Source organism: Mytilus galloprovincialis, chromosome 2 (assembly GCF_965363235.1).
Source record: "Mytilus galloprovincialis chromosome 2, xbMytGall1.hap1.1, whole genome shotgun sequence".
In the NCBI taxonomy this organism is placed as follows: Eukaryota; Metazoa; Mollusca; class Bivalvia; order Mytilida; family Mytilidae; genus Mytilus; species Mytilus galloprovincialis.
In genome coordinates, this window is record NC_134839.1 from 17,086,144 (window position 1) to 17,113,103 (window position 26,960).

At 31.3% G+C, this 26,960-nt stretch overlaps 1 protein-coding gene across 1 annotated transcript in view; it reads left to right on the forward strand.

The window, feature by feature from the left end:
* The window catches only part of LOC143063023 (uncharacterized), a 53,928-nt gene that overhangs the window by 23,320 nt on the left and 3,648 nt on the right, over positions 1 to 26,960 (forward strand). Inside the window, exons 13-19 of the mRNA XM_076234934.1 lie at positions 697 to 837; positions 17,290 to 17,328; positions 21,699 to 21,737; positions 22,270 to 22,308; positions 23,706 to 23,744; positions 25,603 to 25,641; positions 25,898 to 25,936. Of these exons, the coding sequence (XP_076091049.1) occupies positions 697 to 837; positions 17,290 to 17,328; positions 21,699 to 21,737; positions 22,270 to 22,308; positions 23,706 to 23,744; positions 25,603 to 25,641; positions 25,898 to 25,936 (375 nt within the window). The remainder of the gene's footprint in view (positions 1 to 696; positions 838 to 17,289; positions 17,329 to 21,698; positions 21,738 to 22,269; positions 22,309 to 23,705; positions 23,745 to 25,602; positions 25,642 to 25,897; positions 25,937 to 26,960) is intronic.

The following is a 26,960-nucleotide window of genomic DNA, read 5'->3' on the forward strand; positions in this document are numbered from 1 at the left end:
CACCTGTCAAAAAATGCTGCAGTTAAGAACAATCAATCCTCATTAGCGTAGAACAGCTTCTGGCATAATCTTTTCTCAAGGTATCACATTGCTTTACTATGTACTCCTGGCAGTTTTTTGCGAGATTTCAAGAGACTCGAGAAATTGTGCCTTCATTTTCATTCGTTTGTCTCTCCATATTTATCCCAACAAAAGTTGTGGTGTGATTACCAATGGGACAAACTCTCTGTTTTCGAAAACTAATCTGACTATAACATGTATAAATGAATGTGATTCACAAACAAGACTTTTATCCATACTTCTGACAGTTTACGGAGTACTTCAGCAGGTTCAGATATGCACTACGTATAGGTGATATCAATTGTGTGTAATATATGAAGAAATACAATATTCTATATTTGATTATCCGACTTTCATGTAGATTACCGTAATCTTTTAACAATTAAAAGGTTTGTATGGTTTAAGTTCCTTTGAACACAAACATCAATTATTGTGTCACTTTTTGTTTGCATGTAACGACCAAGTTCTTGCACTAAGATGATATTTGGAAATCGAAATAGTGCACAACATATAAAAATTACGTACACTGATATTTTCTGCAATTTGACATTGCAGATTTCGATATTGTTCGAAAAATTGTTGACGCAAGGTTGAGTGAAATCATGAGTTACATTGATGTTGTATTTTTTTTTACAGAAGTTCAATCTGGAGAATGTCCAGTGCCATCTCGTTTAATAAGTAGATGTGTAGAACAGTGTTCAACTGACAGTGATTGTTCTGGAAAACAAAAATGTTGTGATAATGGATGTGGGCACTCATGTGAGAATTCTACAACATGTAAGTACAAAGAAAAACATGATTTAGTAAAAGCTATCTCTCTCTTATTTCTTTCACTCAATAACCATCATATCTGTGTATGTGCATATTTCATACATCCTAGTAAAATTACGAATAAGGAAACAAGTTAAGATCTGACAACACCATGATCATTTCATCATTATTAACACATATGGACGACTTCAAAGTAGAATCTTTGACAAAAAGTTCAACATTCCTAATGTTAAATTCCAGTTTCAGTAACATTCACTATATTCAATCGTATGGCATTCGTGGGTTTCGTTGTCCTATATGATTTCCCATTTATTTGTAATGTAGTTCTGTCATATAATGTTGTCATTTAAATGGCATATCTAACATTACCATAAAAATCGTCTTCACATCTATAATTTTAAAGAAATATTCTTAAGTTTTGACTGATTGTAGTTTTGTATCGGGTTGGTGTAGAAACAACAGGAGATACTTATCCTTTTTGGACTTATGCGACTTCACCACTCTGTGTTCGTTAACTTGATTATCTTGATTTGTGTTCTTTTTTTAATTAGTGTAGCCTAATCTTTACATTTATACCAACAACAAAAACCTCTAGAATACATTAAGGACAATCAGCACCTAATTACAATTAACTATATCACAGGTTTCTAGATTAGATCCCCCTTTTCACTTGAACAGAGTTGCAACAACATACTATAAGAACAAACTGGTAAAACAATAAGAAGAGACATTTTTTAAGTACTTCGGTTATAATAAATAATGGGTATTATTAGCTTATCATAACTTTTACATTCTCAAAAACTGTTCTATAGTTCTGAACTTTATAAACAGCATTATAGTCGTAAACTCGGATGTTGTTTAAAATAGTCATTGGCCTATTATTGATCTCAATCAAAATGTCGAGGTTTACATAAACTGTGCTGAACTTTTGTTGTCGATTAAAGCTGTTCATAAGACCACATTAAATCGCTTTTTATAGTAATATTTTCTATAAAAAACAGCCACTTCTTTGTAATTCCACAAGTACAATGTAATAAGCTATATACACGATTTTTAACTTTAGAATAGATAAAATAACTTGTTGTTCAAGACGATGACTTTCTAATTATTCATCCAGCAAAAAGTAATATACACTTTTTTTTATACTATAGAAATAGATGTTCTGCTCAGTTATCAAAATCCCTAATAATCTAATATAACGTTTCGCCAAATTTGATCTTTCCACTGCTCGTTATCAGGGTATGCCGGCGTCAAACATTAGCGCATAGACCGGCGTGCACCAGACGTACAGAGAAAATTTACAAAGTCGGTATACGTTAGTTGCACACCACAGGAACGCTAAGCAATCGTTAAACGCGCGTTTCATAAGTTTGAAGTACATCGAAATGCAAAGTTATACGTTTGGTGAACGCTATAACTCCAGGAAATTTTTATGCAGCATAACAATTTTCATCCAGCTCAAGCGTTTGTCTACTTGTACGCTACACGCACGTGATAAATACGCTACAAGCGCGTTGAAAACATTACAGATAAGTTGGAGACACGTTTAGAGCACGTTAACCTTGTATACGCTGCAAGATCGTTGAACTTTTACTAAAACGTATGCGTGTGTGTTTGAAACAAACACCCCATAATAAAACGAGAAAGCACGTATTATCGTTCCAGCTACGACCGGGACACGTCTTAAATACGTTCAATATGCTTTTTTCTTTCGTAGCGTGCATTCCATCTACTATACGTTAGACAAACGCCAGGCATACGCCAACACACATTACTTGAACGCCCGATAAACGTTAAGGTAAGCTTCTCGTACGCCCCATACAGGCTTAAAGTTCGTTGTGCACACGATAAAGATATGATTGACATGTTGAATGCATCCATAACTACTAGGTTATTGGCAGCGTGCATATTTTGTTACCACGCCCGCTATACGTCGGAGCTATACGCTGATGTGTGACGCCGGTATCACTAGTAACCCGAATTTAGCTTGAACGGACAAAAACGTGTTAACGCTATTTAAATGAGATTAATTGTTATTTGATAAAGATTGACAAAAATTAAAAAATATTTTTAATTCATTTCAATTCATTTCAATTCATTTTAACGCCAGTCAAATAGATTTCTTTGCGGTGAATCAATTAAAATCAAGTTGCTGGTAATGTACGTCAAACTATTAGGCCACGCCCCCGTTAAACTATTTCAAACTGGCATCAATTCGTTTTAAACATCGTTGAGACCCGAGCTTTGTACAGGTAAATCACTCAAGCAAGACAAACTTCATTTAATTATCTTTTTTTTCATCAAATTTAATCGAATTTAGTTATATGCGTGTATTCTCAGTTAAGTCGCATGCTTCACAATTTTTAACAAATGAATAAAAGAAATTTAGATAAACACATTAAAATATTGATGCACGGTTTAAGAAATGTGAATCTGTTGAAAATAAAATAGTAGTATAACATAATTTGAATTTGCCAAAATGCAGTAGATCTTTATCTCACATATTCGTTTTAAAAATTGCTAATTGCTATGAAAACTCGTGGAATCTAAGTAACGTGTGATACCTTGCAATTGCTTACGAAACTTTAGGTATTCCTGAATATTTATCGTTTCTATTTTTCTGTTTTACTATTTTGTACTCGTAAATTAGATATGTAACGGAAATAAAAGTAACATCACAGAAATTATTGATTGCGTATATAATTTAAATCTTATATTTTCGGTAGACAACAAATATTCACTAGCTGTATATTAATATATGAAATTGCTTGTAATGAAAAACAATGTTTTGTTAAATAATAAAATTGATGAAGATAATGTTGACATTTGTTGAATTTTAATAATAAACAGTTAAGTCTTGCTCAAAATTGTAAATAAAGTAACAGATCAATGAGCTTTTAAACTATGTTAAACTGTAATACCGGTCGCTGGAGCAAAACAGGCGTAAATTGTGGAAGAGCATATAGTAGACGAGCATATTGAAGCGTTGTTACGATTCGTATATTATCGTGCTATCATACACCTTGACGTACAAAAATTCTTGTAATAAATGAACATGTATCCTGTATATATGAGATAAATTTTAGTTTGCGATAACAACGGGTAGGTTTAGTTAAACGATCTTGACTGGCTATTAGTCGGCATTCTCTTACGCCTTTTGATATGCTCTAGCGTTAACTCCAGTCTGTTAAGACTGTTTTGGACAAACCTAGACAAATCATAAAAAGTAACGTTTAAAAGTTTCAGATCGGGTCAAGATCCGTTTAGTGTGTCAGAATGATATTAGGAGTTACGCCCTTTTATGTGGAAGATACATTGTATTATAAATGCTAAAATAAAAAAAAGTATATTATTTTTAATTATGAAACATAAAATCATTCGTTGATATTATTTAAAAAAAAAAAAGGAATTCATTCATTTGATTGTATAGCTCAAATTTTGGGCACCTTGATTGGTTAATAAAATTATCTTATCTTATCTTATAAATTTCATACGTCCAATTCACGTTTCTGGATTTTACTTCATCAGGAACGATCAATAACGCAAAATACAAATATTTTATATGTAAGATCATTTATATAGTTAATTTCGTTATCCTCTTTAGGCCGCATCAAGGAACCGTGTCTCCGTTTGAACTAAGCTTCTGAAACTGCTCTTAGGCCGTGAAGTGAGAGTGGTAAAACTATAATAAAAACAGAAATGAAGGACCCCGTCAAGATCCTCATAGATTTAAACAATACATATGTATGACCTAAATTTAAGTGTAGCATTGAGTATATGTACATTTGTTTGTAAATGCGCTTATCCTATCTTTCATTTGAATAAAAAACTTGTTTAATATAAATATAAATATGTATTTATTTATTTGCTTGTTCAGATTGCACTATTATAAATAATTCTTCTTCGTCTTCTACCTCTAAACTGTAAAATTAGCGTATGTATGCGTTGAATATACGGTCTATAAAGATTAAGTTCGATGGCACTTGTTAATAATCTAAAGGTAATAAAATGAACGATCCATAAAATAACGTGGCAATTACAATGGCTATTTCACATTTATATCATACGTTCACTCGTAATGGTATCATACATATGTACCTCCGTATGTGGTGTATAAGGTTTTAAATCATGTTTTATAGCTTCTTTCAAACACTATTGACGACGTTGTTCAAACTACATAAAATTGAGAATGGAAATGGGGAATGTGTCAAAGAGACAACAACCCGACCAAAAAAAAAAAAAAAAAAAAAAAAAAAAAAACAACAGCAGAGGGTCACCAACAGGTCTTCAATGTAGCGAGAAATTCCCGCACCCGGAGGCGTCCTTCAGCTGGCCCCTAAACAAATATATACTAGTCCAGTGATAATGAACGCCATACTAATTTCCAAATTGTACACAAGAAACTAAAATTAAAATAATACAAGACTAACAAAGGCCAGAGGCTCCTGACTTGGGACAGGCGCAAAAATGCGGCGGGGTTAAACATGTTTGTGAGATCTCAACCCTCCCCCTATACCTCTAACCAATGTAGTAAAGTAAACGCATAACAATACGCACATTAAAATTCAGTTCAAGAGAAATCCGAGTCTGATGTCAGAAGATGTAACCAAAGAAAATAAACAAAATGACAAAATGCACATATCACAAAACCGCAAATTTAATATAGTTAAAAAGATTATACGATATTGAAAATGCATTTTTTCTATCAAAAATGTAGGGTCGTGTATGTGTAACTCTAAGTGTTTACCTAAAATGTATTGAATTGAAAAAGAATAGATTTGTTCTCAAATATTTGACAAATGAAACATTTTCCGAAAAAAAATCCACATAATAACGTTTTGTCCTTTAATTCTTTTTTGGGGTGTCCGTTAAAATACCGCAAAAGTCCCCCTTAGTGCACTTAGAACAAAAAATTGCACTAAAGGACCTGATGGAATGATACAATTGACACAAAAGGCATTGCATATATAAGTCAACGTTTTAAAAATAAACAATTTTATAATCACATTTAGAAAGTTATTTTATATTTTATCGACACGCGCCACACTCAGCTGTTGACAGTAATATATAGAAATTCATGTTCATTCAACCTTGACCCGTTTTGAATACACTAGTATACTTATAAAGAATGTATATATTATGTTATTTCATGTTGTTCTTGTTTTTTTTATGGTATAGTTATTACTGTCATATCTATTTTGCTTTTCTGACTGTTATAGATTTTTCTTCTATGTAAGAGTGTATTTTCTTCTTATTTTTGTTTCTTTTAAGTTCGTTTGCTTGTTCCGTAAGTTCACTTTTTTAAGTTCTGTTGAAATGTTTTATAAAGATATTTTGAAATAGTAAAAAATGTATAGAGATTTTATTTTAACCAACACATACTGATATAATAGAAGATACACATATTTCGCAAAGTATAATAGTTTATTACATTTTTGTTGAGCCTTCCGACTTTTGTTGCAATAGCTATCTACAAACCACAAAAAATTACTCTGTGGGTAAAGTGTTTGAAACTTAAATTACTTTCTTAACTATCCTGGAGTTCTAATAAACTAGGACAGAAACTTGTTTATGATTAAGATAGCTTAAAAAAAAATGTTTATCCGTATTTTTATTTATAACTGATTTTTTTGGTTTTCAAGTTCTGTAAGCTGATAAACATGCACTCTGGTTAGAGTTTAAAAAAAAATCACATTTTCCAGTCGGGGCCTTTTAGTGATCGGTCGACTATATGGAAGGGGTTTTCTCGTTTTTGAAGGCCGGATTGTTGCCTATAATTGCTTACATCCACTTCAGTTTAGGAGGTTGAGCGTACACACACATGCATGCTTATCACGTCATCTTCTTTCTGTGAAAATCCCAAGTCAGTGGCTTGTAGTTCAGTGGTTGCCGTTGGTTCATGTCTGGCATATTATTTTATTTTTGGTTTTTGTAAATTGTTGTTTTTTCTAGATAATGCCGTTAGTTTTCGAATTTAATTGTTCAAAACTTGTTTATGTTGGGACCTTTTATATATATATAGCCGATTATAAGGTATGGTCGCCTAATATAGCTTACATGTGTACATCCAATTAATTTGATGGATAGTTGTATAATTGCAAATTATATCACATCATTATTGAATATAAGCTTTGATAAGTTGGACAAGCGATTGTACAGGAAAGGCCCAAGTGATAGTACAGTAAACTCGTAAGCGATTATACAGTCAATTAATTTATCCGATATTGAAAAAAATATAATTTGTGAATCTCTACTGGTGCAATGGCTTTCAAACTTTCAGACAGGTAAGACCATACATCAGAAATAGTACTTTTAAAATTTCTGGACTCAACGATGTGTATTTCAATGATTATTGACATTTTTATCGCTGTTGTGTGACAGTTCTGATCGATATATTAAAAGCTCCTCCATTCGACGAAAAACGTTTGTATGCATACGTCGTTTATTATTTGATTGGTTCATATATACATATAGAATGTTTTGAATGTCTAGAAGAAACGTTATATTGTATCATTTGATTCACTATTGGAAAACTTTCCATGTTGCAACTTGTTATATTTTCGAATGTCGAAAATGTAGAAACCGTACAGTTCCGTTCCCACACAATATAATAATGATGTAATCGGGTTTTTAAGATCCCCACGAATGCCACATTTTCCCATCTTAATGTCTATCAATCTCTTATGAAAGTATGTACAAATGTAAACTCCTGTGTTGTTAAGATGGACATAAAATAAAATTATTCTTTCACCAAGTTGAAAATAAACTACGCTAAATCATTAAGTTTATTCTACAACTATCATAAACTTATCAATTAGTAACGATCAAATGACAATTGTTTATTGGATAAGGTTGACTGAACATTGATGTTTGGGAATTTGCAATAAGCCTTCGGTCACATGGCATGCGCTGATAAAAAAGAAAGTCAATTTCAAAATTATGATATATATTGATACCCAAATTTATATTTATGAGTTATATACTTATATCTTCTCATATCCATGTTTGTGGTCTAATAACATCGTTTTAATGTCCTTAGTGCAAAAACTTTGTTCTTAATGCACCAATGATTTGTATAGTCCTTCAGTGCACTAAGAAGTCCTTTGCGGTATTTCTACACACCGTACAAAATTTGGCTGTGATCAAAATGTTAAAAAAAAAATACCCATTTATTATAACAATTTTTAAATATTTAAGATTAAATTATGCAAGGAAAAGTGTCTTTGTTTTCTGTCAAAATGATTTACCTTTTTTGACATAAAGTTGTCGATAAATAAATTGGATATGCATTTCAATAGCATATTATCAAATTGCTGAAAGATCACCTACATTTTCTTAACAGGGAATCCGTTAGTATTGAAACCCCCTGTCCTTTAGGGTGAATGGGGTATAGAAATATGGTCACTTGGCCAGTCTTCTCCCGACCGGCAGTAAAACGCTTGCCGAAATGGGGCGTCCATTTGGCTGTGCGGGATGTATCAAGTTCGCAGTCACGTCCGGTCAGAAGGGGGACGTGAAATCTGATGCCTCGTGTAAAGAGACTGCAACGCTCTTTGCTCTTTGCACGATAAGAATCCTTGCAACAACTCTTTTGAGGGGTCCGTAGGTGGCCTGTTGCAAGACAAAATTTCTGTCCCTATACAAGGTATCCTCATTTTCCAGTGGCAGTCCAAATTTCCCTGACCATCATCCCAGATGGCCTCTATCGTATCAACATACCTAGTGTATATATTGTGAACTTATTCTCGTCCTGAATATGCATGAAATATTTGCCACTGGACGTTAAGCAACAAACAATCAATCAATCATTCAATCAATCCCTGTCCTTAATAATTCAATTTGTCGTTCTGCATTATTTTGGCGTAAGAAAGACGCACACATTCAGGCTAACGCCTTAAGATGTATAGAAAATAGATATAGGAAGATGTGGTGTGAGTGACAATGAGACAATTCTCCATCCAAATTACAATTAATGAAAGTAAACCATGGTAGGCTTATGTACAGTATTCAACACGGAGCCTTGGCTAGCAACGAACAACAAGCTATAAAGGGCCCCATGATTACTAGTGTAAAACCATTCAAACGGGGAAAACAACGGTTTAATAGTTTTGTATTTTATATAACTTTCCTGCCCTTACACCCACACTAATATAAGCTGTGATTTCTGTGTGAATAAATTTTTTTAAAGTTTCAAATGAAGTGCATGGATGTAAGTAATGATAGGCAACCGCAATGCCTTCAATAATGAGAAGAAAACATAACGTATAATCGACTTTAAATTGTCCCGCTTGATCATTATACGTTGTTGTTTCCTATAGAGAAATAAATTATCGATTTAAATTATTTTTTACATCATAAAAAAGGGTACAATATCATAAAATCAATTTTGTGAAAAGCGATGAAAATTTAGTGACCCCAATATAAATTTGAACCCCTCTTAATCTTTCCTGTGTTTAGGAGCACAAAATTCAAGGATCCCTAATTTTTTTATCTGTCTTTATGAAAGTTAGCACCGACTGTTAGCTTTACACTAATAAGTTTGTCTTAAAGATAATTGGCTTTGTGTTAAAACTGTCGTTACGTTGCTGTCTTGCGGACGAATACCCGAAATCTCTGTGTCATCAGCAATCATACAGAAATGACTTTATATCGGGTTATTTGGTTATTTAATACTCTGTTCTTTGCATAGAAATAATTCTTCGTTAATCTGAGCATTGAAAGAATACTTCATATCACAAGATATAAATATGGATACAAAAAAAAATCTAAGCGAAATTGATAATACCGCAAAGCATGAATAAATGTGTTGTATTTCAGTAAATAACACTTGTTTTCGTTTGATTGTAAACATGTTGTAGCCCATCATGCATTGTTTCTTGTTTAGTGGATTGGTAAAAAAAGCGCCCAAAAAAAAGAGTTCAAAATAAATTACGTCACACGTTAATACATTATAACAAATGCTCGGACATACGTATGGTTATTCATGCATATCCTAAAAGGTCGTGTTCTCGATCTATTAAAACGGAAATGACACGGCCGGGTATTGTAAAGGTTTGAGGGACTTTTAATGTCAAATTCATATCCCTGGGCAACGAAATTATCGATTTGTTAAAAAAAACACCGTGTTTACGCTGGTGTCTTCCTCGAATGCCAACATTTTATATGTTACCTATTCCTTGAATGCCAACAAAAATATTTCTGTTTTTATAAGTATTTAACTTTAAAAAAAATAATTAGTGAACTTGATGAAATTGTAACATTTTATCCCATTTTGATAAGAAAAGTAGCAAAATTTAAGGGTTAAATAATCATGAATATAAAGATAGAAAGAAAATGATTTTTGTTACTATTTATTAAAAAATAAATAAATTTGGGAATGAACAAGTTTTATTAACATAAGACATATATATAAATATAACATTTATATTTAGTTAAATATAATTATTTCAAACTAAAAGAGGATATTAGAGATTTATTTTGTTCCATATTATTATAAATATTTATTTGTTACGTATATATACATGAATTATATGAATATTTTAATTAAACAATTAACCATAAAATAGGGTAACAAGAATTTAGTCTATAGCGGATTGATTTTTTTAGTTGTTTGTGGCTTTGAACTAGATGCCAGTAACTGCAAGTTTTCTCAGAGGATGTACTTTACAAGTGTTTTTTGTTTGTTTGGATATACAAGAACCTGACCACGTCTATTCTGTGTAGTATTTCTATTTATTTACATCTGATAAGTTAAACCGGTTTCATCTGATGTGTATAGTTAGTTCCACTATATGGTATGGGCTTTGCTCATAGTTGAAGACTGTACGGTGGCCTATACTTGTGAATTTCTGTGTCATTTGGTCTCTTGTGGAAATTTGTCTCAATTCCAATCAAACTACATTACTTTGTTTTATAAGAACACCGATGATTTGCGAACACGATAAACCCCTTACCAGTATCATTTTATGAATCACTTGCAAAAAAGTGTGTAGTATTATTACCAAGAAAAATATCCTGAACAAACTGAACATAATACATCAATATATAGTATTCTAACACGTGATACAAAGTTTCAAGAAATTTAATCAAGTAATATGGTAGGATGTTACAGCACACAAAACTATAGAAATATTGAAAAAAAAACTTAAAAGTCCAAAGAGGCTTCACATTTGTGTAAACTGGAATTTCTCACAATATGCACATGTGATGCAACATTTTTCAAAGTTTCATTTTAAGAGAATCCATATTCGTTCAAGAAGTATCATCAGAAAAAAAAATCAACAACGTAACAAACATGAATTAGATTTTAACTATCTGTTTAATTATGCCTCGTTCACACGGACATTTAATTCGAATAAAAAAGAAGCGTGTATGTACGCGATTAGCGAATTCGATTCGCATTCGATTCGAATTCAATTCGAATTAAATAAAATTGAGAATGGAAATGGGGAATGTGTCAAAGAGACAACAACCCGACCAAATAAAAAAACAGCAAAAGGTCACCAACAGGTCTTCAATGTAGCGAGAAATTCCCGCACCGGAGGCGTCCTTCAGCTGGCTCCTAAACAAATATATACTAGTTCAGTGATAATGAACGCCATACTAATTTCCAAATTGTACACAAGAAACTAAAATAAAATAATACAAGACTAAGAAAGGCCAGAGGCTCCTGACTTGGGACAGGCGCAAAAATGCGGCGGGGTTAAACATGTTTGTGAGATCTCAACCCTCCCCCTATACCTCTAAATGTCCATTTTTGATAAGCATGCTCTCGTGTTGTGATAACTTTTTGCACCTATTCCTCGAAAGCCAACATTATTTATAGGTAAATTGTCGGTAGATCAAAGGATGTTGGCATTCAAGGAATACACCTATACGCTGACTTATAAAAGTGTTTTAAAATTAGTCTTTCATGCTGTCTAGTCTGAGCAATGTTTGTAGGACGTTATAAATAAAAAAGGAAAACCGTCAAAACATTATGTGAACGGAAAATACATGGGCGTTGCATACGTGTCTCAAACGATTTAGAAAATCTAGAATATGTGTGAATAATGAATATTTATATTATTTAGACTTTAATATTGTTGTTTTTTGAATATTGTATCTACAAGTTCATGACGATTTAGAGCTTGGCATTTCGTGTAGACACATGTTTCTTGTTGAAGACTAAACATGCGGTCTTGATTTATCTATAGTGTTTTTGTCGTTTGGTTGCCGTCAAATTGAATTATATCCCATATCTCTTATATTATGAGCTTTAACATCAGCTTATAAGAATTCATTATTGAAAGGTTTATTTGTAATTTTATATGAATATGCCGTAATATATTTATCGGTGTGAGCTGTACCACATCATGACTTATATATGAACTTTATTAATTTCGATCTAAAAAAAGTTCCTAGAAATAGATATTTTAAAAAGTCTTAATAAATTCCAATGATCACAAATCTAATCTAAATCCATTTTTTTTTCCTGATTCTAACATACGTTGTTCCTTTTTTTTTGGGTTTAATTTTGTAGTAATTTGCTAGTCAGTCAGATTCGGATTCCGGGTGACATTGCGTACGCTTTGTCCTTTGATTTAAAAATACATAATTTTAGCATTATTATTTTTTTTATCTTTGCTACGCTCGATGTTTTTGCTTCCGCTGTATCAAAGCTAGTGAATTAGTCAAAATGTCCGTACAATGTATAGTAATATTTCTTTTCATGACTTGTTTATTCTTCAATATAAGCGTTGGCTATTTTTATCTGACAATATCAAATTTGTCTAGAAAGTTCGCTGTAGTGTTCCATAAATGTCTTAGGGCTTAGTGCACCAAAGCGGCCTGGTGGGTTTTAGACGTACCGGCAAGTCCCTGGACCACAATTGCACAACCGTCCTTTTGATGATCAATTTGTTAAATTGCTGGGACTATCATACTAAGAACATAGTAGTCCCCGTTAATTTCAGAGCTCTACCGTTAAATAGTAATTATTATTAATGTTATTATTTTATTTTTACGCTGTCTTAATTTGTAAATAATTATTAAGTATAATAAGTATAGTATAGCGTCGTGTAAGTCATTTTTGGGCTAGACATTGTTTGCTTTATAGTGTATTGAATAATTTTTATTGCAATCAATTTATAATTCATTACAAGGAAAAAGTGGACCGTATGTCATCGCACACAAGACAGCTGATTGGATAAATATGATAGGCTGTTACGCCTACATTGATACTGATGTCCAATCGAATACCAGCAGACACCTGTCAGTAAAAACAAATTTCAAGCGTGGATAAATTAGAGATTTATTTGTGTATTCGATATTTGAAAAGTAAGTTAAACTATTCGTTTAATCTTTTTTAGGTGAATTTCAAAAACTGTTTTTTTCACTTTCTTATAGGAAGGTATTCAAATATGAGCGTACCACATGTAACGGAATTTTACAAGCATTTTATATAGCGAATTGTGTTTTCCGGAACCAGAGACACTGCCGGAACGTACTATTTTCAATATTTCACAAACCTCTGAAAAAATTAGATCATACAGGTTTCATCTACCATGTGCATAAAAAAGCACTATCAAATTTTATTTGTAAATTGTAAAAGATTAAGAATATTTTTGTATATGTACTAAATAATCTGAAATAAAACAAAACATATTTCTCTCGGCCTGAATTCAATCGTAATCTGAAATAAAACAAAACATATTTCTCTCGGCCTGAATTCAATCGTAATCTGAAATAAAACAAAACATATTTCTCTCGGCCTGAATTCAGTCGTAAGCAAATTTTCATACTTTTTTTTTTATCTATTTGCAAATGACGAAGAATTCTCCTTAAACTGTGATTCATTAATATTTAATATTACTTCCATGATTAAACCGACAGACTAACTTTAAAGGACAAAATACAAGCGTGTACTACCAGCCAAGGAAATGAGTTTAATTAAAGTAACTAATCTAAGTGGTCATCGATGTGTAATATTTGACACTGGGATTATTTGTGGACCAATGCAATAAAAATAATGTATACTATCAATCAAAATTAAATACTTTTGAATGTAACAATATGCTACAAATTCATTTGATTCACTGAATTTTTATATTTTTTTTTATCTAAATGAAAATGTAATAAACTGCTCCCGTTTAATATAAATAAGAAGATGTGGTATGTGTGCCAATGAAACAACTCTCCGTCAAGTCACATGGTATAATTTAATTAGAGGTCAAAAGTACGGCCTCAACACGGAGCTTTGGTCCTCATTGAACAGCAAGCTATAACGGTCCCTAAAATGACAATACAATTAAGATGGACAGTGGCGTAGCCAGGGTTGGAACGATGTGGATGCGAACTGTCGCCGAGCGGAACGAGGCGAAAAACGTTTGGGACTTTTTTATGCAGAAAATTAAATTTTTCCTGTATGCATGTCAGTGTATTCCCCTAGAATCCGACACGGGTTAGATTCTCGTTTAATTTCAAAATACACATTAGTATAAATTATATTTCCAACAGAATTTTATGAACAATACTACCATCAATAAATTTAGAAATATTTAATTTAAAGTTTCACACCAAATCTTATATTTGACATCTCAAAAACAAACCCATTTAATACAGCGGCACTTCTGTATATGGAACTTCGGAATATAGGAACCGAAGTGACACCCCCTCATTTCCTGGAATTTGAGCTTCCCAAAGAGGTTTTTGATTACCTGTCTTAACTCATTACTGCGAGAGGATATGGAAATACCGGGCGTCCGTCCGTTTAGTCTTGTTAGCGCTGTCATTTGTACAATTCTTGCCAGATTTTTGTGAAACTTATGTCAGCATGCAGCAATGTCTTTCACACATGCGAGTATAAATCCTGATCAAATATTTTTAACCAATACATGCCCCTTGGAAATATAAATTATAAATGCAAATCTCATTGTATTTGTTTGGAAGCTTTTTCTCTCGAGATATAAATTCAAAAAAAGAAAAAGTGCTTTGTTTAGTTTTTGCCCTCTTGTACATAAAAATATATCTTGGATGCGGGGACATTGGATCTCTGATCTATTATTGAAAACAATATTAATATTTGTACCTAGATGGAAAAGGGTATTTGTGAATCCTGGAATAAAATAACTTCGTTACAAATAGAGTCGTCGTCTTTCGTGCCAAAGAAAAAAGTAAAATCACAAAAATACTGAACTCCTAGGAAAATTTAAAAAGGAGAGTCCCCAATCAAATGGGGAAAACGATATTAGGATATGAAGTTTCAGATTTTTTTATCCATCTTGTTTACATAAAGGAAAAACCACGCACACGGCTTCGGAAATGATTGGAAGCTATTATCATATTCTCTTATACATTCGGATACCATCATGTGTATATGCTGTCAACTGTCATTATGTAATTATTAAAGAAAAAACATTTTTTTTGTCAAATTGATGTGAATGCTTGAGCATCTGAGCATACATGCAAGCTACGCCACTGATGGAAAACAAAAGTATAATCTATAAGTACGGTAATTTCGCTACGTTTATTCGTCAATTCCGAATTACAAGTAAGCGTCTCACTGTTTATCAAAATGAGTAATAACACTTGTGCCTAAAAAATCTGATTCGAAACTGAAATATAAACCATTAGATTTTATCCATCGTGTCTTAACTAACGTTGTTTGATATTTTTTCTATGATATGATTAACTCCTGTATTTATTTCGTGCTAAACATATAACGATAAAAAAGATCAATGGAGTTAACGACATCGGTCTTTATATGTATATAATGGTCAATATAAACTGTCAATTAAATTTTTAAAATATACTTATATTGTTGTTGAATTTATTTTAAAAATAAAATGATGTTTTTTTGTAAATGTAATAATTCAACCCGGTTGAACCTTTTAAATTTTATATAAAAGATAAAACATGGAACTTCATTCATCATACGTCCATTACGTTCACGAATGGGTAACTGATATTAGAGTATAAGGCAGCATATCATTCGTTCATAAACATCAGAAAAAAAACGCAATTTGTAATCTGTGGTTTGAATTTTCGTCAGATGTGCCACTGGCATATATAATGGCTGTATTATGGGGGAAATATTTGCCACTAGACGTTTAGTAAAACCCATTCATATCCAAATCAAACCGCTCTTTTTGATGCAAAAGAAACGTGACAGGCAGTGCTATCGAGGTATATGATCAGATTTTTTTCAGCCATCAGTGCACATGATAAATAAGTGATGCACGAAAAAAAAGGAGATGTAAGATATACGCCAATGAGACAGCAACCGAACTACGGAAATAACCGAAAGCCATCTAAAGGGAGACGTGTCGACTTCAACAAAAGACAAATATTCCAACATTATGTCTTATAAGTGCTATCAATTATTTATTTCGGACAGAACTCGGACATCGTAGAGTCTATACATTTGTAACATATTGGACTTTCATGTTACGTATCGCATTGAAACATGAACGCGGACCTCGATGAGAACAAATGGATTGAAAGTTTGCAAGTTTACTATTTTTTTTTCAACAGAATCACATTTTTTAAACCGTGCATCAATATTTTAATGTTTTTATTTAAATTTCTTTTAAAAATGTCACATCTATTGTTCATTCATTTGTTAACAATTGTGAAGCATGCGACTTTACTAAGAATACACACATTTAACTGAATTCGATAAAATTGGATGAAAAAAAACCCCGATAAATAAATAAAGTTTGTCTTGCTTGAGTGATTTACCTGTACAAAGCTCGGGTCTCAACGATGTTTAAAACGAATTGATGCCTGTTTGAAATAGTTTAACGGGGGCGTGGCCTAATAGTTGGACGTACATTACCAGCAACTTGATTTCAATTGATTCACCGCAAAGAAATCTATTTGACTGGCGTTAAAATGAATTGAAATGAATTGAAATGAAGTAAAAATATTTTTTAATTTTTGTCAATCTTTATCAAATAACAATTAATCTCATTTAAATAGCGTTAACACGTTTTTGTCCGTTCAAGCTAAATTCGGGTTACTAGTGTATAATATATCTAAATGGTGAATAAATGATAGAACATTTCGTAATTGCAATCCACCTCCATTTTCACCACAAATGTGACCTACCGAATTTTCTCGAGATAGATCTTCTATTATGTTGGAATTCTGCTTAGATATCACATGTTCAATTATATGTATTTAACACTGTTACAAAACGCATAACTAAACGACAAATTATGTTTTTAACTTGCATATGATGATGACCATTTTGAGATATTTTACATGGTTGAAATGCATAACTATAATCTGAGAGTTTATGATGCAATACCAAATGTTTTTTTAATAATGTCTTCAAAATTAGTTCTAAAGAGCTGAAACCCTTTCTTTAAAATCATACATCGGCGATCTGTCGACATGTGCAGCTTAATTTTATTCTAATGATTGCCGTTTTGTCGTTCATTAAATATATTATCAAATCATCATTTTTATTTCTAGATCCGACAAAAGAAACAATCAGAGCTACGTCGGAGCAAGGTAAACAGTTATAAACGTTTAACCGTTGAGTTAAGACTTTGTTTAGAGGCAAACGTGTCTTTTTTCCTTTCGAAAATGATAACACTATATTTTTTTCTGGTACCAATAAGTAATACACGACTTTAATTTATAAAACAAATATCTTCTGATTATAACATGAACATCACATATAATCGTGTTCAACTGGACGCACAAATTCTGTTGATCTGACAACAGAAAATAATAAAAAAAAACAGTGATGCAGCTAAACAAAGTATGACATTTAGCATATTTGTATAATTCTATAATGATTGAAGTCTAATCCGTTTAAAATACAACACTTGATATTTCGAACAGCGGTATACTACACTGTAATAAAACGGATAGTAAGTCTTAACTTTGTTAAAATACCTTACATTATAACCATGAAGTTTTAAATACACTTAATGAATGGCTATTATTTATTTTTAATTTATTGAAGCATACAATTAATTGTTTACTCTACACATTCAATAATCCGCGATGCGGATTATGTAAAATGTGAAAAGAGTCAATAACAATTACAATAACATCTTCATGCCTTATATATCATGTACTGTAGTACGCCGCTAGATTAAAACTGACGAGGAAAGGTAACACACGGCCAGCGAAAGCTCTTTGTTTGAGAGCCCAGGTGGTCGTGTGGTCTAGCGGGACGGCTGTAGTGCAGGCGATTTGGTGTCACGATATCACAGTAGCATGGGTTCGAATCCCGGCGAGGGAAGAACCAAAAATTTGCGAAAGCAAATTTACAGATCTAACATTGTTGGGTTGATGTTTAGACGAGTTGTATATATGTTACAGTCATTTTCTAAATTTAGGCATTTTGTAAAATGCCTGAAAATTTTAGGCATTTTCTAAAATGCCTGCAAAATTCAGTCATTATACATAATGACTAATTTTTCTAGGCATTTTACAAAATGCCTGGAAAAATTGATAGGCATTCTACAAAATGCCTGAAATGGTTTTATAGAATGAAATTATATACAATTAAAAGCTTTCAACACCGGAGCAGCTTTAATTATGATAATTACTGAATTAAAAATAAGAGTATTAACAAATTTTACTGAATTATTCCAAAAAACTCCAAAAAAAAAAATATTTTTCATTTCTCAAAATGTTTGGACAACAGAACTGTCACACAATATTTGTCCTGATTTGTTTGTAAATACATTGTTTGGCATTAAATCTGGTTTAAGCACTTTAACCAAAGTCTGCGAAACCTGAATCATGATATATTTTACCGTTTCATTACAATGTACCTTTACTGACAAATACTTAACTTTCGACTTCATTGTGGTTCGCAATAAGCACACATGGCACACATGAATATCTTCTTTAGCAGTAGATACTTATTCTGTCAAAGCACTGTTATTTGTCTGTTAAATGCAGTTTTACTGAGGAAATTTTACAATTTTGTTTATTATCTTTCATAATATCTAAAGCCTATAGAGATAAACTAAACAGCAATAACGTTCAAAAAATTACATCGTACAATCTAAAAATAAGACAATATGACAAAAACTGTCAATTGCTCCTTATGGAGTTATTGCCCTTTATATTCAATTAAAAAAAATTGTGATCTTAAACCAAAATTTTCTCCAATCCATATATTGGACCATATAAATTTAAACGTAGACACAATTTGCAGAAGGCTGTACTGATTGAAACACGTATCAGATGACACTAACAACCATACATTTGCATCACAACAAAACACAGCCGTGTATGGCGAAACCGATATTGTAGAGGGGAGTTTGTTTCGATGTGTATGTACCAATCTAAAATTCTCATTATTTCTGAAAAGGAACATTAAATATATTGCCATATTTTATTCAAATGCAAAACTTTTTTCACATTAAGAATTCTACATGCATGACATGTACAGCAATCAGTCAATAAAAAAATCTTTTTTGTCTACACATTTTTCACCCTACTGTTTTGAATTTTGAAATTCTATTGTTAATTTTGTTCTATTGACAATATAGTCATAAATTCACTTCTGGTATCAGAATTACGAATTGAGTATGTACTTTACTTAGTTTCACTAAAAATAATATATCCTATGACAAACAAACCTATCAAGTACTGAACCATTAGTCATTTTCTTTGCAAGACATTGTGCTTTGTCCACTATGGTCAATGTCCTTCTTCTACAAATTGCCCAAAACTGAACAGGCAATTTGTTAAATTTTGCTTCTAAATTTCAGGCATTTTACAAAATGACTAGGTATTTTTAGTCATTTTGTATAATGCCTGTCCAGTTTAGGCATTTTATAAATTGCCTGAAAATTCAGTCACTTTACAAAATGCCTAAATTTAGAAAATGCCTGTAACATATACATTATGTACACAGCCATGTATCACCATCATTGATGGCGATCCGATGGATACATCTGTTGTAGAGTTGTCACTGACTCAGACGTACTTATAAATATAATTATTTTCTGTGACTGTATATTACATTAATTTGTAAGATCCTTTACTATAGATAATTTAGCTGATCTGTAACAATAACATCTTCATGACTTATATATCATGTACTGTAGTACGCCACTAGATTAAAACTGACGAGGAAAGGTAACACACGGCCAGCAAAAGCTCTTTGTTTGAGAGTCCAGGTGGTCGTGTGGTCTAGCGGGACAGCTGCAGTGCAGGCGATTTGGTGTCACGATATCACAGTAGCATGGGTTCGAATCCCGGCGAGGGAAGAACCAAAAATTTGCGAAAGCAAATTAACAGATCTAACATTGTTGGGTTGATGTTTAGACGAGTTGTATATATATATATATATTTATATTTATATATATATATAACAAAAACAGTGGACGTGCTTGGGTACGTGTACATTCTAACAAGTCACAAAATCGCCATGTGAGGCCTATTCGTAATAATTTTAAAAGTTGCATCGAGAGTTAGATACGAAATAAGCAATGTTGGACTCCTTCAGGTTTATCAAAAGAAATTTCATTCATTCTAAAAATCAATGATAATATTTTCACTGTTATTTTGTTGTAGAAGATTTTTGAATTATATAATAATGAAAAATGCAAATTAATTCTGCTGTGAGTTAATTCTTTTATATAACCATCATTTTTATTTGTTAGATCAAACAACACAACCAGTCATAACTACTACTAAGAAAGCTATTCATTTTATAAATATTTTTTGTTCCGTTAGATATTTGTTTCTGTGTAAACCGTTTATTCATGTATGACCGAATGAAGTTATGCTTTTAAATAGTTACATTTACTTTGGTATAGAAAATAATGCCTATATTTTTTCTAATGATAGTACGAGGTTTTATATTATATTCAAATATCTTCTGCTTAATATATTCAATCTTTACAATTCTTGTGTCACTTGGCATACAAATTGTGTTCTTTAAATACCAAAATTATCAATTAATAACGGAAACAGCACTAAAACAGAAAGTAAAAAATAACAATTACTGAAGACGAACTTTAAACAATATAATTGCTATAAAAATCAGATCATTTCTGTCGTTCATCATATGTTGCATCTATCTTTTTATGCCCCACCTACAATAGTAGAGGGGCATTATGTTTTCTGGTCTGTGGCTCCGTTCGTCCGTCCGTCTGTGCGTCCGTTCGTTCGTTCGTCCGTCTGTCCCGCTTCAGGTTAAAGTTTTTGGTCAAGGTAGTTTTTGATGAAGTTGAAGTCCAATCAACTTGAAACTTAGTACACATGTTCCCTAATGATATTATCTTTCTAATTTTAATGCCTAATTATATTTTTTATCCAATTTCACGGTCCATTGAACATGAAAAATGATAGTGCGAGTGGGGCATCCGTGTACTTTGGACACATTCTTGTTTTTGTTTTAGTTCAAACAACACAACCAATCAGAACTATTCCTAAGCAAGGTTAAAATTTTATTAATATTTAACTTGTAAGATTATTCACTCCGGTGAAAACTGTTCATATGACAGAGAGTATTTTTGCTATTCTAGTTTCCTATACTTTTTTTAATGATGACTTTATAATTTCTCTAATACCAATTTAACGTACAAAAGTAATACACAATTTAATATCATCAAAAAATATCTTCTGATTGATACATGCAGGTTCCTAATAATCTGTGTTCTCTTGAGGTGCAAATTTTATTACTTTTATACCTAAATTGTAAAAATAGAATATACAAATACGGAAATGCAGCAATACAACATGCAATGAAGGAATTTTTTTTTTTATAGTTTTTCAAAATATGATTCAAGTCAAACCTTGTTAATTAAATCCCTTGCTCCTGCAATAACATATCTATAAAACATGCAATTTAGTTCCGTCGTGGAAACTTAAATGTGTCATCTTATCATCATTTTTTGTTTTAGATCAAACAAAACAACCAGTCAGAACTACCTCTAAGCAAGGTACACTTTTTTATGAATAATTTACCGCTGAGTTAAATATTTGTTACGATTCAAACCGTTTATATGACCAAAAGATGCGGTGCTTTTTAATAGTAACTAATACTTTTGATTGATAATGATGACTTTATATTTTTCTAATTCAACAAGACTTATACAATTTCATATTATAGACAAATATCTCCTCATCAATACTTTCAATCCTTTATCATCCTGTTTCATTTGGCGAACACATTCTGTTGGTTAAATATCTAAACGATGAAAACATAAAAAAAGGATTGAGTAACACATTTGTGAATTTGAGCATAATTTCATAGTATTAGTATGATAGGAGTTGGAACTCCTACCTATAATCATGATGTTAAAATGAAAGTTAACTTCAAAACGAACTAGATACTAAACTAGCAATGTTGGACTATAGCTACTACAGGTCTAAAATTGTGTGTTACAACTTTAAACTATATTATCCAAAAAACATCAGTGTATTACTATTGTGCTTAGTTTGTTATATCTTATCATCTGACTGTATTTTTAGTTCATACAGCAAATACAGTCAGAACCAAGTTTATTCCAGGTATACATTTTATATTTATTTTACGGTTGAGGTAAATATCTATGTCGCTGTAGACTGTTCATATCAACGAATGATAAAATGTTTGTCAAGGTTACTAAATACTTCCTTTTTGAAAATGATGATCTGCTAATTTCTGTAATTCGAAGTAATTCAGATTTTATATTAACAACTATCTTCTAATAAATAAATAGATATTCCTAATACTCTTGTTTGACTTAACACGCAAATGTCATGCGTTATATACATTAAATGTGAAAGCAGAATATAAGCATACAGAGAGACAATCAATTATTAAGACATTTAGCATACTTGTATATTTTTTGTAGAATAATTGAAGTCTAATCCGTTTAAATTCAACACGTGTTCTTGCACATGTCTGTATACTATAACAAACATGGTACCATACTATAATTCATCTTCCATTTGCAAATGTGCATGCCCAATTAGAAAAATTGCTACCTGTGTAGAAATACGTTAATGCAAATATTGACGTCGTTGATGCGAAACTAAGCATTAACATAAAGTAAAAAATACAACACTTGTTCTTGCATATGTCTTCGACACTGTAACAAAACGGATTTGAAATGATTTTTAGTCTTAATCTGTTGATTTTAACCACCAATTTGAAACATTATATTATAATGATAACGCTTTTAATACACTATCAAAATATATATATATATTAAGATAAGTTTACTAAAAATACTGAACGCAGAAGAAAATTCAAAACGGAAAGTTTCTAATCAAATAACAAAATAAATAGCTAAAATACATCAAACGAATGGTTATAAATCGTCATAATCCTGACTTGGTAGAAAACTGACTAAAAGGATGCCGAAGCCAGTTAATGAATTAGAAAACATCAAAACGACATACATCGACGAACTGCCGACATGCGTAGCTTTATTTTATTGATGATTATAACGCTATCTGTATTTAATGCAAAAGAAGAATACATGTAAATTTAAATCGAAGATTATGATGTTACAATACCAACCATTAATATGTCACAGAATACCCACGTCAGGCCCGATTCGTATCAAATTTTAAAAAGTTACATTATGAAACTAGAAATGTTGGAATCTTTTTAAGGTTTCTAATTGTTATCTAAATTCATCCATTTTAATAATCAATACTGTAAATTCAGAAATTATTGTGTGCATTTATTATTGCGATTTTTCAAGAATGAACAAATATGCGGGTTTAATTTTCGCGATTTCGAAAAAAAACTACGCTCAATTCTATGTTTAAGTTATCAGAATGCGTAATAATGAAACCTCGCAGTAATTTCTAATATTTACTTGAATTTGTTGTAGAAGATTTGTGAATTATATGAAGAATATAATCTAATTCTTTATGACTTAAATGTTTTAGCTTAACTTCATTTTTATTTGTAGATAAAACTACACAAACAACCAGAACTACTCCTAAGCAAGGTATATTTGATAAATATTTTACCGTTGATTTAAATGTATTTGTTTCAGTGTTAACCATGAATATGACCAAAAGGTCTGATATTTTTGTATTGAAAATGATGACTTTATAATTTTTCTAATAGGTAGTACACGATTTTATATAATAGACTTTCTGATTAATATATTTAATCCTTAATAATCTTGTTTCACTTGGCGAACGAGTTCTGATGGTGAGATATATAAATGGTAAAAACAGAAAATATAAAAAAAAAAAAATCATGCAACAGTAAAACAACTATGTAATTGAGCATAGTTTTATAGTTTAAGACAATAACAATCAAAACCAAGGAGTATGATAGAAGTTGAAACTCTTAACTATAATCATGATGTTAGAATAAAAGTAAACTTTAGACCAAACTTAATATTGGCCTCTTACTGGTTTCAAATTGTGTGTTACAACTTTAAATTATATAATCCTAAAACATCCAGTGTATTTCTGTTGTTCGTCATATGTTATATCTTAATCATCATTTATATTCTCAACCCAAACAACACAGCCAGGCAGAACCGCGACTTTGCAAGTTATACATTTGATGAAATATTTTATCGTTTAGTTAAATACTTGTTTCGGTGTAAACCGTTTATATGAAGAAAAGATGTGTGGTTTTTAAAGGTTACATCAACTTTTGTATTGAAAATGATGACTTTATAAGTATTCTAATCTAATGATTAGTACGCGATTTTATAAAATAGACAATTAGATATGACGTGCTTCATTCGCTTTGTGAATAAACCAATACTCTAAATCCAATAAAATTAATTTGCACATGCATATATTGACTGCTGCAGAACAATGAATTTTATCAATTTAACATCCATTCAATATATTTGATTAAATTTTAAAGAACTAAGTCTGTGCAAGGTATACATATATTAACTATTTTACCGTTGAGATTAATTTTCATTTCTATGTAGAGTGTTCATATAAATAAATCAGCGTTAACTTGCTGACGTGCATGACCAATCTGAAATTGTTTAACCTTTGTTGAAAAACTACTACAAACTAAGATGTTGTTGATGCGCTAATACATAATTAGCATCAAGATAAAGTCCAGAAAATAAGTTTTTAAAGCTGCTTAAACCTTTAAATAAAATAGCTAATACAAAAACATACTTCGTCGAGAATGGATATCTGATGCGCTAAAACATAACTAGCATTAAGATAAATCCTAGAAAACAAGTTTTCAAAAGCTGCTGAACCTTTTAATAAAATAATACAAAAACATACTTCGGCGAGCTGTTGACAGGTTTGTAGTAGTGAGATACATTAATCATAATAATTAAGACAATATTATAACTGTGATTTTGAAAAGAAGATCTTTTAATTATATAATTTTGAAAAATGCAATATAGTTTTCTCGTGACTGAATTTCGAATCCTAGAAGTAGTACACGATTTTATATTACAGACAAATAAATTCTGTTTGATATATTTAATCCTTAGTAATCTTGTTTCACATGGCCCGCAAATTCTGTTCATTAGACATCTATATGATGAAAACAGAATATAAAAAGAATGGAGATTTAACAACTAACAACGATGAAATCAGGCAAAGTGTTATAGATATGAGATGAAATTTCTGACTAAAATCATGATGTTAGAACAAAAGTTAATTTCAGAACGAACTCGATACTGAACAAGCAATGTTGGACTCACATGGTTTGAAATTCGATCTAGCATTTATTTAAAGACATAACCAATAATTTAAATTCAGTATGATGTTGTTGAAGACCATTTTAAAATTATATAACCAAGAAAAAAACGTGTCTATTTCTGTTGTTTAAGCTATGTCATATCTAATCATCATTTTTATTTTTAGACCGAACAACAAAAACAGTCAGAACTACGTCTGTGCAAGGTATATATTTAATATATATTTACTGTTGAGTTAAATATTTATTTCGCTGTACACTGTACATATGAACGAATAATTCCATTTTTTAATAGTTACTAATACATGTACGTTCCGTTTGAAAATAATGACTTGATAATTTCTGTAATACCAATATATAATACACACTTTTATAGCACTTGTTTTTGTAAATGGGCAATTTTAATTTATTTTGTTGTAACTTAATTATTTTATATATTCATAATTTTAATCATTTTTTTAGAACAAACAACACAAACAGTAAGAATAACACATAAGCAAGGTATACATATTATAAATTTTGCATTGTTGACTAAAAAATGTTTTTTCGTTGTAAACTATTCTGATGACTGCACAAAGAAATGCTATGTAATAGTACTGCTCCCTTTTGAAAATGATGCCTTTATAACTTCTCTACTACCAATAAGTAGTACACGATTTTATATCATAGTCAAATATCTTCTGATTTGTAAACGAAAATCCATAATAATCGTGTTTTATTTAGGGGCAAATTATGTTCGTTACATACCTAATCTGTTTAGACAGAATATAAAAATACGGAGATGCAACAAAACAACTACAACATGAAGCATAGTATTATTTTGATAGATGTCTAATTCGTTGAAAAAATTACGCTTGTTTCTGCTTATGTCTTTGATAATTTAAAAACGATTATCAAATGATGCATAAGTGTGTAAATTTCGTGACATGCATGTATTATTAATTTGAAATATTTCTACAATCGTTGAAAGGCCTTCCTGTTTTCACGAAGTCTATGATTCAGTATCACATAATTAGAAATAAAAACAACAATTGCTTAAAAAATACAAAACGGGTTTAGAAATGAGCAAATAGGGAAAAACATACATAAGCGACTATCGACACGTTTAGCTGTCATTTACAAGTACAACAATGTATTTAAATAGATACAGGAATGTTACGTTTTCTAAACAAACGATCAGTTTGGATGTTTTTATTCAAAATTTGTTTTGAAATTCAGATAAAAAATTCAAGAAAATTGTGATAAGGTCAGAAAAATTATACAGTAATAAAGTCTAAATCTGTCTTTTTTCATTTATTATTTGTTTCCCCAGTTCTCATCACTTGGCGTACGGCGTCCTTAAACTTTTACAAAAATCTTCTCTGAAACTACTGGGCCAAATTCAACCAAACTTGGCCATTCTCCTCTGAAACTACTGGGCCAGATTTAACCAAACATGGCCATAATCATCCTTGGGGTATCTAGTTAAAAAAAAATGTGTCCGATGACCTGGCCATCCAACGAAGATGGCCGCCATGGCTAAAAA